The sequence below is a fragment of the Tenrec ecaudatus genome, chromosome X (genome assembly GCF_050624435.1).
Source record: "Tenrec ecaudatus isolate mTenEca1 chromosome X, mTenEca1.hap1, whole genome shotgun sequence".
Taxonomy (NCBI): domain Eukaryota; kingdom Metazoa; phylum Chordata; class Mammalia; order Afrosoricida; family Tenrecidae; genus Tenrec; species Tenrec ecaudatus.
The window spans coordinates 50,817,467-50,830,350 of NC_134548.1; the positions used below are offsets into that span (position 1 = coordinate 50,817,467).

General features: G+C 45.8%; 1 protein-coding gene across 1 annotated transcript in view; it reads right to left on the reverse strand.

Annotated features, from left to right (window-relative positions):
• Positions 1-1,567: 1,567 nt before the first annotated feature.
• The window catches only part of DIPK2B (divergent protein kinase domain 2B), a 66,889-nt gene continuing 55,572 nt past the window's right edge, over positions 1,568-12,884 (reverse strand). The window contains exons 3-5 of the mRNA XM_075538199.1: positions 6,727-6,900; positions 3,008-3,296; positions 1,568-1,908 (exon numbers count right to left, since the gene is read on the reverse strand). Coding sequence (XP_075394314.1) covers positions 1,568-1,908; positions 3,008-3,296; positions 6,727-6,900 — 804 coding nt within the window. The remainder of the gene's footprint in view (positions 1,909-3,007; positions 3,297-6,726; positions 6,901-12,884) is intronic.

Consider the following 12,884-nt stretch of genomic DNA (forward strand, 5'->3'; position numbering starts at 1 on the left):
CGATTCTGGCTAATCACTTTGCCTCCCTGGGCCTCACGTTCCCCATTTGCAACGTGAAGGTGGCAATTCACTTCAAGGTGGTGATTGAGAAGTAGAAATGAGGAGATAGACTGTGGGGACCATAAGGGTAGATGGCTGGCATGGAGACTAGGCACAGTGATGTTTGAGGGGCTGACATGAGACTATGAAGGTCCATATGCCCTGAAGCTAAATAATTAAAGGACACAAAGCAAACTAACAAACAGTTAAAATATGTTCTACTCGCCAACTTTGAAAAATACTTTCACGGTGAGCTAGACTGATAGAGTGTCACGTTTCAATGAGAAATCTCAGACTCCTCAGAGAATTTGGAGTCTGGAGCATAGCTGCGGACAGAGCTGACCCAGGCCCTGGCTGCGGCTGTGGCTATGGGAAGGATGCTCTCCTATGCACAAACCTCCTATCCCAGGGAGAAGCGCTAAGTGTCACAACGCATTTCCGTTGTCACAATGCATATCCTTAGTCCTTGCTATGGGCCTGAGGCCCAGCTTCCCAGGCAGCGATCAGTGTGGTAGGGATGCTATGGCAGCCTGTGCCTGGGAGACTCAGGACTCCCTTGGTGGCCATCTTCAGCTCAAGCGGCTCTGACAGCTTGGCTGGACCTTTTTAGCCTGAACAAGCGGCATCTGGTGGTGTCTCCACCTGACCTCTCCTTCTCTTTTTCACATGAGCTCAGACTTACAGTTTTGTCACCAGCTGAAGACTGCCCCAGCTTTCTTCAGTTCCCTCCTAATTCCCTTTCACGCAGACCTTTCCTGATCAACTTGTATGGTTCATTCTGCTTTGATGCCTCTTCTCAAAGGACCTGGGCTAACATATTGGCCCCCAGCCCACCCTTCACTTTTCTTATCCCTAGATCCTTCTCATACCCTTGAGGTGCCTCGTGGGCATGTACAAGGAGTCCCAGGTATCCAGAAGAGAGTCTAGAATCAGGTCCTGGTGGGCGAGTTCTTATCATGTGGTGGAAGAAAGAAGTGTTGTGGATTGAAGCTGGGCCCTCTAAAGTGTGAGGAATAGGCAGAAGGTCCCACCTATCCGAGTCAAACATGGTACTGGCCAGGAATGCCCCGTTTACACTGCCTTCCTGCCACATTATGGGCAGGGCTGCTTATAGGGTCACGGTGGTGATCTTCATGGTCCTTGCTCATTTCCTCTGCCTGGGTGGCTCCTGCATCATGCTCTGTAACCACCTGGGCGAGGGTAATGAGCACAGGTCATAAGTCCTTCACATTTCGGTGTTCTTTCACTATCACAAGAGTCTGGCGAAAAACATAGAGGGAGGAAACAGAAGCTCCAAGGTCGAGTGAATGTTTATACTCAAGTCTTCTGATGCTCTCCCCTGGACTTGGCCATGACCGATCAGTCAGTGGGAGTGTTCACCAGGCTCAGAGACCTCCCCTTTGAAAGTTCCCTTATCCCTGGGAGGTGAACACCTGTTTAAACGGAACAAATTTCAATCTTGCAGCAGGCTGACTGGGGGAATGGTGGACCAAGACTGTTGCTCCCATACACAGCAAGTTCCAGCCCCTCAGAACTTGTCATTATACTTGCAGTCTGGGTATCGGTAAGCAAATCTGGGGTCGCAGGTCCTCAAGGGCCTCAAGGTGTCCTTTAGCTGGTTGGCCGCTCTCAGAATTTCAGAGTCCGGGAGAGCGTCCTCCCCACACTGAGCGAGCATGGTGTCTATCTCCTTCTGCACCAGAGAGGGGAACTTCCCCTGGAGAAGCCGGGGCAGCAACTGCCGACACACTTGTACCACACTGTGCTTCTCAGGGATGGCGTCACAGGAGGGCAGCTCAGCTTGACAGCCTGAAACCAGACAACTAAAGATGTCTTTATTCTCCTCTGCCCTGGTGGCTGCCTGGCTGCCTAGAAGAAAAAGGAGAAATATTACACACCCATCACCTGATTTCCTTGGGGGAGTGTGTCATTTATCAGGATCGATGGGCAAAGTGGCTTTGTTTCCTAGCATTTTCCTGTCACCAGCACCTTTGGGGCCTGGGGACACAATAGTCCCAAAGAGATCAACATGGAAGTGCTCTGCTATAATAGGAATGGAAAACCCACTTCTCTTTATCGGAAACCGGGCCTATAATTGTAGGCATCACATTCATATTGTTAGTCTCCCATAATTACCGAATTAGGGAAGTATTAAGCCTAGTTTCATTTGCCCTTTAAAAATACAAAGTCAGGAGAAAGTACAAGTATCCCAAAAGATGTATCCAGTGGTTGTATTGGACTGATGTTTGAATATTCTGGAATCAGTGTGATCTCTTCTAATTTTATTCTTCTTGGTAAAGGCAAATCAAGAATGATCTGTCTTTGGGGCCTGTTACATAAATGCAATTGGAATTCAGAGAAGAAAATCCTTAGTCAAATTCTGGCCTCCAAAAATTTGCTTACCGTTAAAGATGGGATGTTCCAGGCTTCAAAACTTTGGATAAGCCCTTGCACGTAGGGAGAAATATGATTCACTCATCCACCTCCTTTGGTGCCATGCCTTTTAATTAGAAAACTTTAAATAAAGCAAATGTGCCAAAAATGGATTGTAGAATATACCAGTGAATCAGCTCGATATTTAAATTGTAGATAAAGGCTACAAGCGCCTGAAGAGAAAGGCTCTGAGGGAGATGGATCTGTGAGCTGTGTGTGTGAGGGTGAGAAGAGGCTGGTCCCTGGGCTGTTTCACAGATCCTTGGAGGGCTCAGTGGGGGTTGCACTGGAGGTGAAATCCCTCTCCATAAGCAAGGGTCCAGTGCAGGTCCCTTGTGGAGTGGACACTGGAGCAGAGCCTCCAATGAGAGAGAAAGTCATTTTATATGGCAACCAATATCACCACACTTAGGATGCTCTCTCTCTGTCACAGAGACCAGAAGGTATGTCCTCGGTCCAAATCCCCCACTCCTGCTGGCTTCTGTCACCCTGCATTTTTCTCTGATAGCCACTCCTGCACACCCATGCTGGTTACCTTCCTGCTTGTCAATGACGCCGAGTGTGCTAGCATTCCGGATGAACAGCTGCCCATTGCTGAAGATGCCAAACATGTCCGCATCCACGTGGGTGAAATAGAAAAAATAGTTCAAATCGTTGTTCCTCAGAGCCTCCACGACACCGAGGAGCTGGTAGGCGAGGTCAGCTGCCTGGTCTGGGGCTGCACCATCGAATTCCTGCAGTGGTCTTGTGCTGGTGCTGACCATGAATCTGCCACAGGAACCCAGGTACTTGGGCAGCGGCCATCCCTCGGCCCCGGGGAAGATCTGTCAAGCCAGAAGGAAGACGCAGGAGAAGGTTAGGAAGAAGACACTCAGGTAGAAATCTTGGTGTCTGGTTCTCACCAATAGAACGATCAACCTTACCTAGGCATCCTTTCTCTCCAGACCTGTCAGCAAAATCTCTCTGAGCTCTTTCTAGCCCTCTTTGAGCCTGGCAATATCCCCACGCTGCCCTCTATACATGCTTTTTTTTTTTTTTTTGCTTCAAATCAAAATATTTGGAAAAGAAGATGCTTATTTCCTTGCAATGGAGATTATTTATCCAAATAGGGAGTCTCTGAGTACACAAATGGTTGAACACTTGATTGCTAATTGAAAGGTTGGTGGTTCAAACCCACTCCAAGGCATCTTAGATGGAAGACCTGATGAGCTGCTCCCAAAAGGCCACAGCCATTGACAATCCAACGGAACAGTTCTACTCTGACACTCATGGGGGCCCCATGAGTCGGACTCGACATGATGGCAAGTGGTTTTGTTTTGGTCCCTAAGTGTGGTAGAAATGTCCTAATGGGCTTGCCATGGTTTTAGGATTCAAGGGAATGTGTTTTAATTTGAGTCGTGTAGTCAACAAACTATGACTAGTATTGGAGATGCCACAGTTATCACTGCTGTAAAAAACGAGTTTGTTTATCTGTAAGAGTTTCACCGACGTACAACTCACACGTCGTCTAGTCCAGTAGTTCAGTCACAGTCATGAGGTTGTGCAACCATCGCCACCGTCAAGTCCAGGACGTTTCTTCTTCCTTGTACTTGCTGTTGTTAGTTCCCCCTTGCCACCAGCCTCCCCGGCCATGTCCCTCAGAATCTACCAACCCAGCTGTTGTCGCTATAGATTTGCCTTATTTTGGTTTCATATACAGGAAAACACAAAAAAATCAAGACAAAGTACAAACAAATAGTCCAACAGGAAACAGAAAAACCTCAATCGAAAACAAAGCAGAAAATATTAAAAACTGGAGCATTTATACACTGGATCAAGAGGGAGCTCAATGACAAGGTGTCGTATTTTGACCTAACTTCAATTGCAGTGAGCCACCTGCAATGCCCTCTGTCTGATGATGAGGCCTTTGGAAACTCTGGGCCACAGTCAGAGGGGATTCACCAGAGGCTTAATTCACAATACCCTGCAAATTAATTTTGAGCGTACCTAAAACCACAGACTTCTGTAAACTAGATGTTCAAAATTTAAGCTCTGATACCTTTCCTTCCTTCAGATTTCAGTTTTATTATTTACAATTCTTGGATTGCTGTGTGCTCCTTTTGTGTGGACTTAGCCATTGTCTCACTTACATGGCTGGTTGCTTTAATACAAACCTTTAAGGTCCCAGGCACTGTTCTTTCTGGGAGCTGGGCACCACCTGCTTTCTTCATCACACTTTGCTATTGCACCCATATCTTCATCGATCACTTCAGGAGGATAGGTGCTGAGACGGGTCATGTCATAAGAACTAATTGTTCTTAGATTACAGGTATGAGATATCATTACTTAGGAAGAGACCATGGCAAAGAGGATCATTTAAAAGGCTTATTTGAAGACAAACTGTTTTTAAACAGTAGTCTAGGTTGTTTGGGGATAAGACAAAAATCCTGAAGCTGGCCCTTGGATAATCAGGAAACCACTGCACAGGCTGGCCCTGGGAGAACCTGCCTGGCTCAAAGAGACACTGACGGATGCTCTCTCCCTGAGTGGCCCTTCCTGACAGCCCAACACTGGTCTCCAGCAGCACATAGCTCCTGGCCTGCTCTTCTGTCTCCTTGAGAGAGCTCCAGGTTTATGGATTTGTGAGGTGAAAAAAGCAAGGAAGGAATTCTATCTAGCATTTTTGGACTGCATATTGAAGCAGCTATATCTAGAATGACATTTCTTTAAACTATAAAGGAAATGAAGGGAGTCTGGTGGTGTAGTGATTAAGTACTTGACTGCTAACTAACAATTTGGTGGTTCAAACCTACCAGCTGCTCCGTGGGAGAAAGATGTGGCAATGAGGGAAATGACAGGAACTATAAATACTTCGCACTTTTCCCTAGCTTTTCCTTCTTTAAAAAAAATTGACTCAGCCCCTTTCTGAAGAGTTTTATGTTCTGTGCGTTCTCATCTGCCTGCCATGTTTGTGAAGAACACATGTCTATGCACTCTTAACATTTCCTTAATTTCCCAGCGGGGCCATAGAGGGGGTGCTAGGTCTACTGGTGATGTCTCTGTGTGTGTCCATGGAGACATTCCTAGGTGGGTAATGGTCTAAGCCAGGCTGAGCGATGGGCTTTAGTGACATAGTCCCCTCCAGCTCAGCCTCTCAGGAGCCAGCTGCCTCTGCCCAGTTGACACCCCTTTGCTCTATATTTTACTAATGGTTTTCTCTTTCTCCTTTCTTCCTCCTCTTTGGCCCATTCCTCATCTTCCTCTCCCCTTATTCTTGGTCCTCCCTCCCAATTCCTAGTTTCTTCTGAGCCTATTAGGTGACCCCCTGTGTCCTGACCCTTGGGGTTTGGTGGAAATTGGTGTGATTGGATTGACTCTACATGGTCTACGAATGCTTATGGTGCTGGTGAAGAATACTCAAAGAACCGTGGATTACCAAAAGAACAAACAAATCTGCCTTGAAAGAAATATGGTTGGGAGGGAGGGGAAAAACTGAGGAGCTGATACCAAGGGCTCAAATAGAAAGCAAATGTTTTGAGAATGATGATGGCAACAAATATACGTGTGCTTTACACAGTGGATGTATGGATGGGTTGTGATAAAATGATTTCAAATAAATAAATAGATAAACAACAAACAAAAAAGAAAAATGGTCGGAATGCTCCTTAGAGGCAAGGATGGCGAAACTTCGAATCTTGTACTTTGGACATGTCATCAGGAGAGACCAGTCCCGGGGAAAGGGCCTCATGCTAGGTCAATGGACGGGCAGTAACGGGCGATTGACACCGCGGCTGCAGCGACGGGCTGGACCGTCGCAAAGATCATGAGGATGGCTCAGAACCAGGGAGGGTTTCATTGTGTTGTTGTACATGGGGCTGCTGAACCCGAACCGCCTCGGCGGCGCCCAACAACAAATACTGACTGCCATGTATGTAAGTTGCTTGCAGTTCGCGTCCCCTAGCCGCAGGGTACACTCTCTGCAGTCGGTTCGTGGGCTCCTGTCTTCTTCTCCCGAGCATGCCTAAATCTCACTGCTCAGTGGCCGTCAGGGCTGCCTCACGTCCTGAAGGTAAGCGATTGCTCCTGTCCCTACATCTTCGCCCCCCACCCTGTGGCCCGTCGACACAGGAGACGTCATTGAAGCCAGGAAGGTTTTTTTTTTTTGACGGGTTGAGGGCCACGAGGCGTGCAGTAGCGGGCCCGCTGGTCTGCGGCGGGCTCCCAGAATTGGTGGCCGCAGTCTCCTGCGCGCGGGGGGAGGGGCTCCCTGCATACCTGCAGAAGGATCGGGTGCGCGTTGACAGCCAGCGTGTAGAGCAGACGCAGCTTGTCGCGGTCAGTGAAGTGGTCCATGAAGATGCTTCCGGCATCGGCCACCTCGGCATAGCGCCGGACCACTCGGTCCAGAAGTCGCTGAGACGGGCAGCGGAGAAGGGGGCTGGACAGGCCCTGTAGGGGTGTGTGGGAGAGCCCCGCATGGGGGGAAAGGATGCTGAGTGCTGGCGGGAGGAGGCAGGAGGCGAAGGGGGAAGGGTGGGAGGGGTGGGCAGGCGCTTCCCGCTGGAGAGACTCGGTGATTAGAGACCCAGGAAGGAGCTGAGTTCACGGCCTTGAGCGGGAAGGACTCCTGCAGCCAGGCAGTGAAAGGTACCAAGAGGAACATAGGGCAGGGCACCAACGGGGACAAGCGAAGGGCCAGAGGGAGAGAAATCCCTGGATGGCTGGGGACAGGTCCTCCTCATCCCACCCTACTCCACCCCAGATCTGGCCTTAGAAAGGCAGCCTTCGCTCCTTTCCTCCATCACACACCCACCAATCCTAGGTCTCCGACGGAATTAATATGAGCAGCCTCCCTGTGACCAGCTCTTCTAACTTCCTCTACCACTTCACTGCCAAGTTGCTAGGTGCTGTGCATTTTGACCCCTGGAGACCCCATGCGACAGAGTAGAACTCCCACAGGATTGCTAGGCTGTCATCTTTACGGGAACAAATCACCAGTTCTTTCTCCCTCAAAGTCACTGGATGAGTTCAACATTTAGCAGCTAACCATTTACCTGTTGCTGCGTTTTTGGTGCCATCATACCATCATGGTGACGCTACACGTGAGTATCTTTAGATGTGCCACTTTGTTCTTTTTATGAGGATTGTTCTAGGGGATTCTCAGGAGGATTCATGTGAGGCGGCCCTCAAGTTAAAATCTAATGTGTGGTGACACATTTGTTCCTAAACAAGTCAAAGCCAAGACAAAGACAAGTCATTCGTAAGAGGGAGACCAACAGCACGGGTCACCATGGTGTCTAAGGACTCACAGTCACACAGCCACTTCAACAGGACTTGGAGAAGGAAGGAAACTGTCACAAAATCAATTCATCAAAGTTTCAGGCTGGCCTACAGAAGTGGGAAAGGGACCATAATTGGGATAGGTACATATTAATCGGTTGTAGACTAGAAAAATTTCCAAGACTGATTCACGGCCATCCCACCAAGGCAGTCGAGGATCACTCATGACTATGTGGTCCTAGTATCCCAATTTCCATCAAGGGCACACCTAGATTGGTCCCTGAGCCGGAGGCTGCCCCCCCTGGGCTGGTTAAAAACAAACAGAGTGAAGTCACGTCCTTAGAGGTGATACAGCGTGGTAGGAATACACGTTCAAACAAACTCGAAGGACAAAGCTTTTCACATTGCTGGGCCAGTGGTCAGAAAGAACTCACTGGAAGCGGAACCTATGTGGAGACTTAAAAATGGGTGTAAAGATAACGCGCCAAACCTAGTGCTCATAACTTAAGCTCTACTATAGGGATACCATTTAGAAATGTGAATCGAAACTTAGTGTCCATAACGTTCATAACTTTCTCCTCACGCGGAAGGAAACAGGCAATGCAGTTACTGAAAAACGGGAAGAAAAGAAATATAGGTTAAGGACAGGGCCTCAGTGCCCATCTACTTACAAAAACTCAACCTGGCTTCTACACTTAAATCTTGCACACACTACATAATATAGAGTGAGTGTGACAGTCATTATACCCTAGGGCAGCAGTTCTCAACCTGTGGGTCGCGACCCCTTTGGGGGTTGAACAACCCTTTCACAGGGGTCGCCGACTTCATAACAGTAGCAAACTTACAGTGATGAAGTAGCAACAAAAATCATTTTATGGTTGGGGAGGTCACCACCACATGAGGGTACGAAAAGGTCACGGCATTAGGAAGGTTGAGAACCACTGCCCCAGGGGGTCAAGAGGCTAAGGTAGGAGATGTAAAATACCTAGAATAGAGTCTGGTAGGTAGTAAGTACTCAATAAATGCTAGCAGTGGTCAGGAAATTAAAACTAACAAACAAAACCCTCCCAGAAGGGAAAGTAGCCTTGTGAGTGAGAACAGTATTTTCCAGTTCTGAAAGGCTGACTTGGAAGACCACAAACCATGCTGGAAAGATCGAGAACATCACATTTGTCCACTGACTGTGGGTTTATTGGGTCCCCATCTAGTGGAGGCTTAGCAGGGTGAGCCGTTGGAGTAGGCAGCTAATGACAGTCTCTAGAGTGCTGGGCACTGCAACATGTATAAAGGACAGCAGCTCGGAATCCCTGGGTCTCCGCAGCAGAGAACGAGGAGTGTGGCGGTACCTCAATAGTGTCAATGAAGAGGACATGCACAGCCCAGCGGGTCAGGAAGACCATCCATCTTAGTTCGCTCGGAATCAAGGATTTTCATAGGATACAGAGCTCTCAGGGCTAACTTTCAGGAAACCGTGATGGGTGGTCATCCTACAGGATGGACCATGGCTGTGGAAAGAATATTCTCCTGCCTCCAGATGAGGACCAGGACAGATCAGCAGAGGCTTGTCAAATTACTTGGCACCAGAAATCAGAACTCCTGGGAGTATGTGCAGGGAGTATTCGGGAATCCCAAGTGGCTGTGCAAGACGGGAGTTGCGAAACAGTATTTAGATGGCACTTTTCACGTCTGAGAGAAGAAGGGACACGCGCTCAGTTTGTGCACAGATAAATTGAAGAACATCCCATTTTGTGCAGCTCTTAAGTTTGTAAGTTTGTGTAAGGTGTAAGTGCTTACAGGTGGGAGGAGAAAGGACTAATCCACTATGTGACAGGTAGTGGGCTGGGTATTTCAAGTACAGTTCCCGATTTAGTCCTCCAAGGGCCCCCATGGGGTAGATGCTTCATTTTGCAAATGAGGGATTGAAAGTTTGCAGAGTGTGGGTAAGGGGTGGGCAGTTGGATCCAATATTTGAACCCAATGGGCGAAGCTGTGATATCCGCAGCTTTCCCACGGTAATAGGTCCTGTCCCATCCCCATCCCATAAGCTGATGATTTTAGAAACTATGGGAAGAGCTCTTTACTTTTGGATGCCTTGCCATCCATAGCCTGAAATTCTTCCATTATAGACAGTCTTCGAGAAGTAACGTCAGGCATACTTTGCTTCTGTTTTTACTCTGATTAGAGGGGGATTTACATTTCAGATAATCAATTTTGTATTCAACAAATTAAGCAACCTATCTAACTCCCCATTAGCTTACCACCCCTCTTTTCTCCTTTGATCTCTCTTCTCCCTTTTGTGGATTGCTGTTTTCTCCTTCCTCCAAGTTAATACCTGTCAACCCTCTAGCTTCATCTTCCCTACCTTGGCCACCCCTCCTCCCCATGGTGAGGAGGGCTGGTTCCTTTGGTGTGAAAGTCTTTGTCTTATTGTTGGTTTTCCCTCTTTATAAAAGTAGTCTCACATAATATTTGTCTTTTGGTGATTGACTAATTTCACTCAACAAAATGTTCTCCAGGATGTCGATCCATGCCATGAGGTGGTTCATCATTTTGGTTTAGCAATGCATACTGTTCCATTGTGTGCACATACCAAAATGTCTTTATCCATTCTTTTCCTGATGGGCATTTAAGCTGTTTCCATCTCTGGGATTTACAGCTAAGCTTTTTATCCATGTTGAGTTTCTTTTTATATTTGGGTGAGGTATGATTTTGTTTCTTTCTGCAGACTGAGATCCAGTTTTGCAGAGTTATTTGTGGAGAAGAAAAACATCTATTCTCCATTTAATTTTCCGCTCTTTGTTGAAGATCCTTTGTCTGTAAATGGATGGATTTATTTCTGGGTTCTCCCTTCTCTTCTATTGGCTTATCTATCTGTCTTTATATCAGGATTAAATGGCAATGTTAATCTTTTTGTTTTGACAAACTACTAACATTATATATAAGGTGTAAAGGGCTTACAGGAACCCTCTGTATGATCATTTTAACTGCTCCACAAAATTATATTATTCCAGGATAAAAAGTTGTTTTTGAAAATTAGGTATTACACACTAGATATTAACGATAAGAAGAAAAGAAAAAGTTTACCCAAATGCCAGTCTTTCAATTTGTCACAAATGGGCATTACTTAAAAAAAAACCAACCACCTCCAAATTACCCCCCCTCCCCAACCCAGTTGTCATTAAGTTGATTCCAATTCCTGATGCCCCCTGTGTGTCTGGGTAGAACCATGCTGCTTTTCAATGTCTAGCACTTCATCCATGTGTTGAAAAAGCCGGTCAGGTGTGCAAACTACAATATTGATGTTATTGATTCTGCCTCAGGTCCTTTCCACCAGTGATGAGACCAGCTGAGAAATCATGATTCTGTCCTACTTTTCCGAGGACCTCGAAGGTCTAAAAGGCCAGTTCTCTTGTAGGTGATATTATCAGAACCCCCAACCCAGCTGTCGCAGTCCACTGCTAACGATATAAAGCTTCCAGCATTGGAACAAGGAAAGCCAGTCTTGCCAGATCCAGTTTTGCCAGCTCCGAGCACATCTTCACCTTGCAAAGCCAACCCGATGGTCCGCTTCGGTATCTCAGTCACCAGTAGTCCCGGGCTTCTTGCAAACCGCTCACTGTTTTTTTGGACAAAGAGGAAATCTGAAAACCTCGTAATTTCATTTAAATTTATCTTCTCGTAGTTTTTCCTTAGGATGCTCATAGCCTCACATTCCACCTGCCACTAAGGCGTCTTCACAGTCCCCTGCCAGTAAGGCGTCTTCAGTTGCTTCCTTGGTGTCTGCTTTTAGCTCATCTATGGCTGTTTCTTCTCAGGATTGAAGCTGCACTGGGCGGGGCCAGCCTCCTGGATGAATAACGGCCAGGAAAACACCGGCGACTTAAGTTCCCGAGGGCATAGCGAGCAGTCATTTTGGATCATTTCTGTAGGACACCCTGGATCTTTTCATCATTTGAAGATCCTCCAAATCCCAGGTTATTTTAACTACTGTGGCTCTGTGATAGGTTGAGAAGTCAGATGTAAATCATATTGCTTCTTGATTTCTTTTTTTGAGCACTCATTTGTATACAGGAATCTGATAGATTTTGTTGTTGTTGTTAGTTTTGTATCGTGCCACATTGCCATATATTTGACAGTTTCCAACAAATTATTGAGTCCTTGGGGATTTTTACATATAGAATCACATTATCTGTAAATAGAGAGTTTCATTTCTTCATTGACAATTTGGATTCCTATGATTTCTTTGTGCTGTTTAATAATTCTGGCTAAAACTTCCAGCAAAATGTTGAATAAAAGTTATGATAAGGGGCTTCCTTGTCTGGTTTTTGTTCACAAAGGGAGAGCTTTCATATTCTCCCTATTGAGTGAGATGTTGGTTGCTGGTTTTGCATATGTGGCCTGTATTGTGGTTTGATATTTCTCTTCAGTGCCTGTTTTGTCGAGTATTTTTTTATCAGGAATGGGAGTTGGATTATGTAAAATCCCTTTTCTGTGTTGATTAGTATGATCATGTGATTCTTAATTTTTGCTTTGTTAATATGGTGGATTAGACAAATTATTTTTATAATGTTGAACCATTCTTGCATACCTGGTATGAATCAGAATCTCACTTGATCATTATATATATGCATATATATGTATATATGTATATATGTATAGATACACATATACACACATCTCTGTAGTTTTGTATCGTGATAATATATTTGCCAAGTTTTTGTAGCGTGCTTATCCTCACTTCATAAAATGAGTTTCCTGTTCTTGTCTATATTCTAGAATAGTTTGTACAGAATTGGTGTCAACTCTTCTCTGAATGCTTGCTAGAATTGGGGTTCTCTCGGATTTTTGAATAGTTATTTTCTTCTCTCTCTTTTTAAAAAATTAAATACTTTTATCAGGGGCTCTTACAGCTCTTAGCATTTGTACATATATTGTCATCATCATTTTCAAAGCGTTTTCTTTCTACCTGAGCCCTTATTTTCTTCTTTCTTATGGTATTATGGAAGTTTTCTTCCACAGTTTCTGGTACTATTTTCTTTGTGGACTTTTTGTTTCTTCCTGACTTGGAATCCCAATGAGATTTTTAAAAAATAATAAATCATCTTATTGGGGACTCTTACAGCTCTTATAATTATCCATACATCAATTGTATT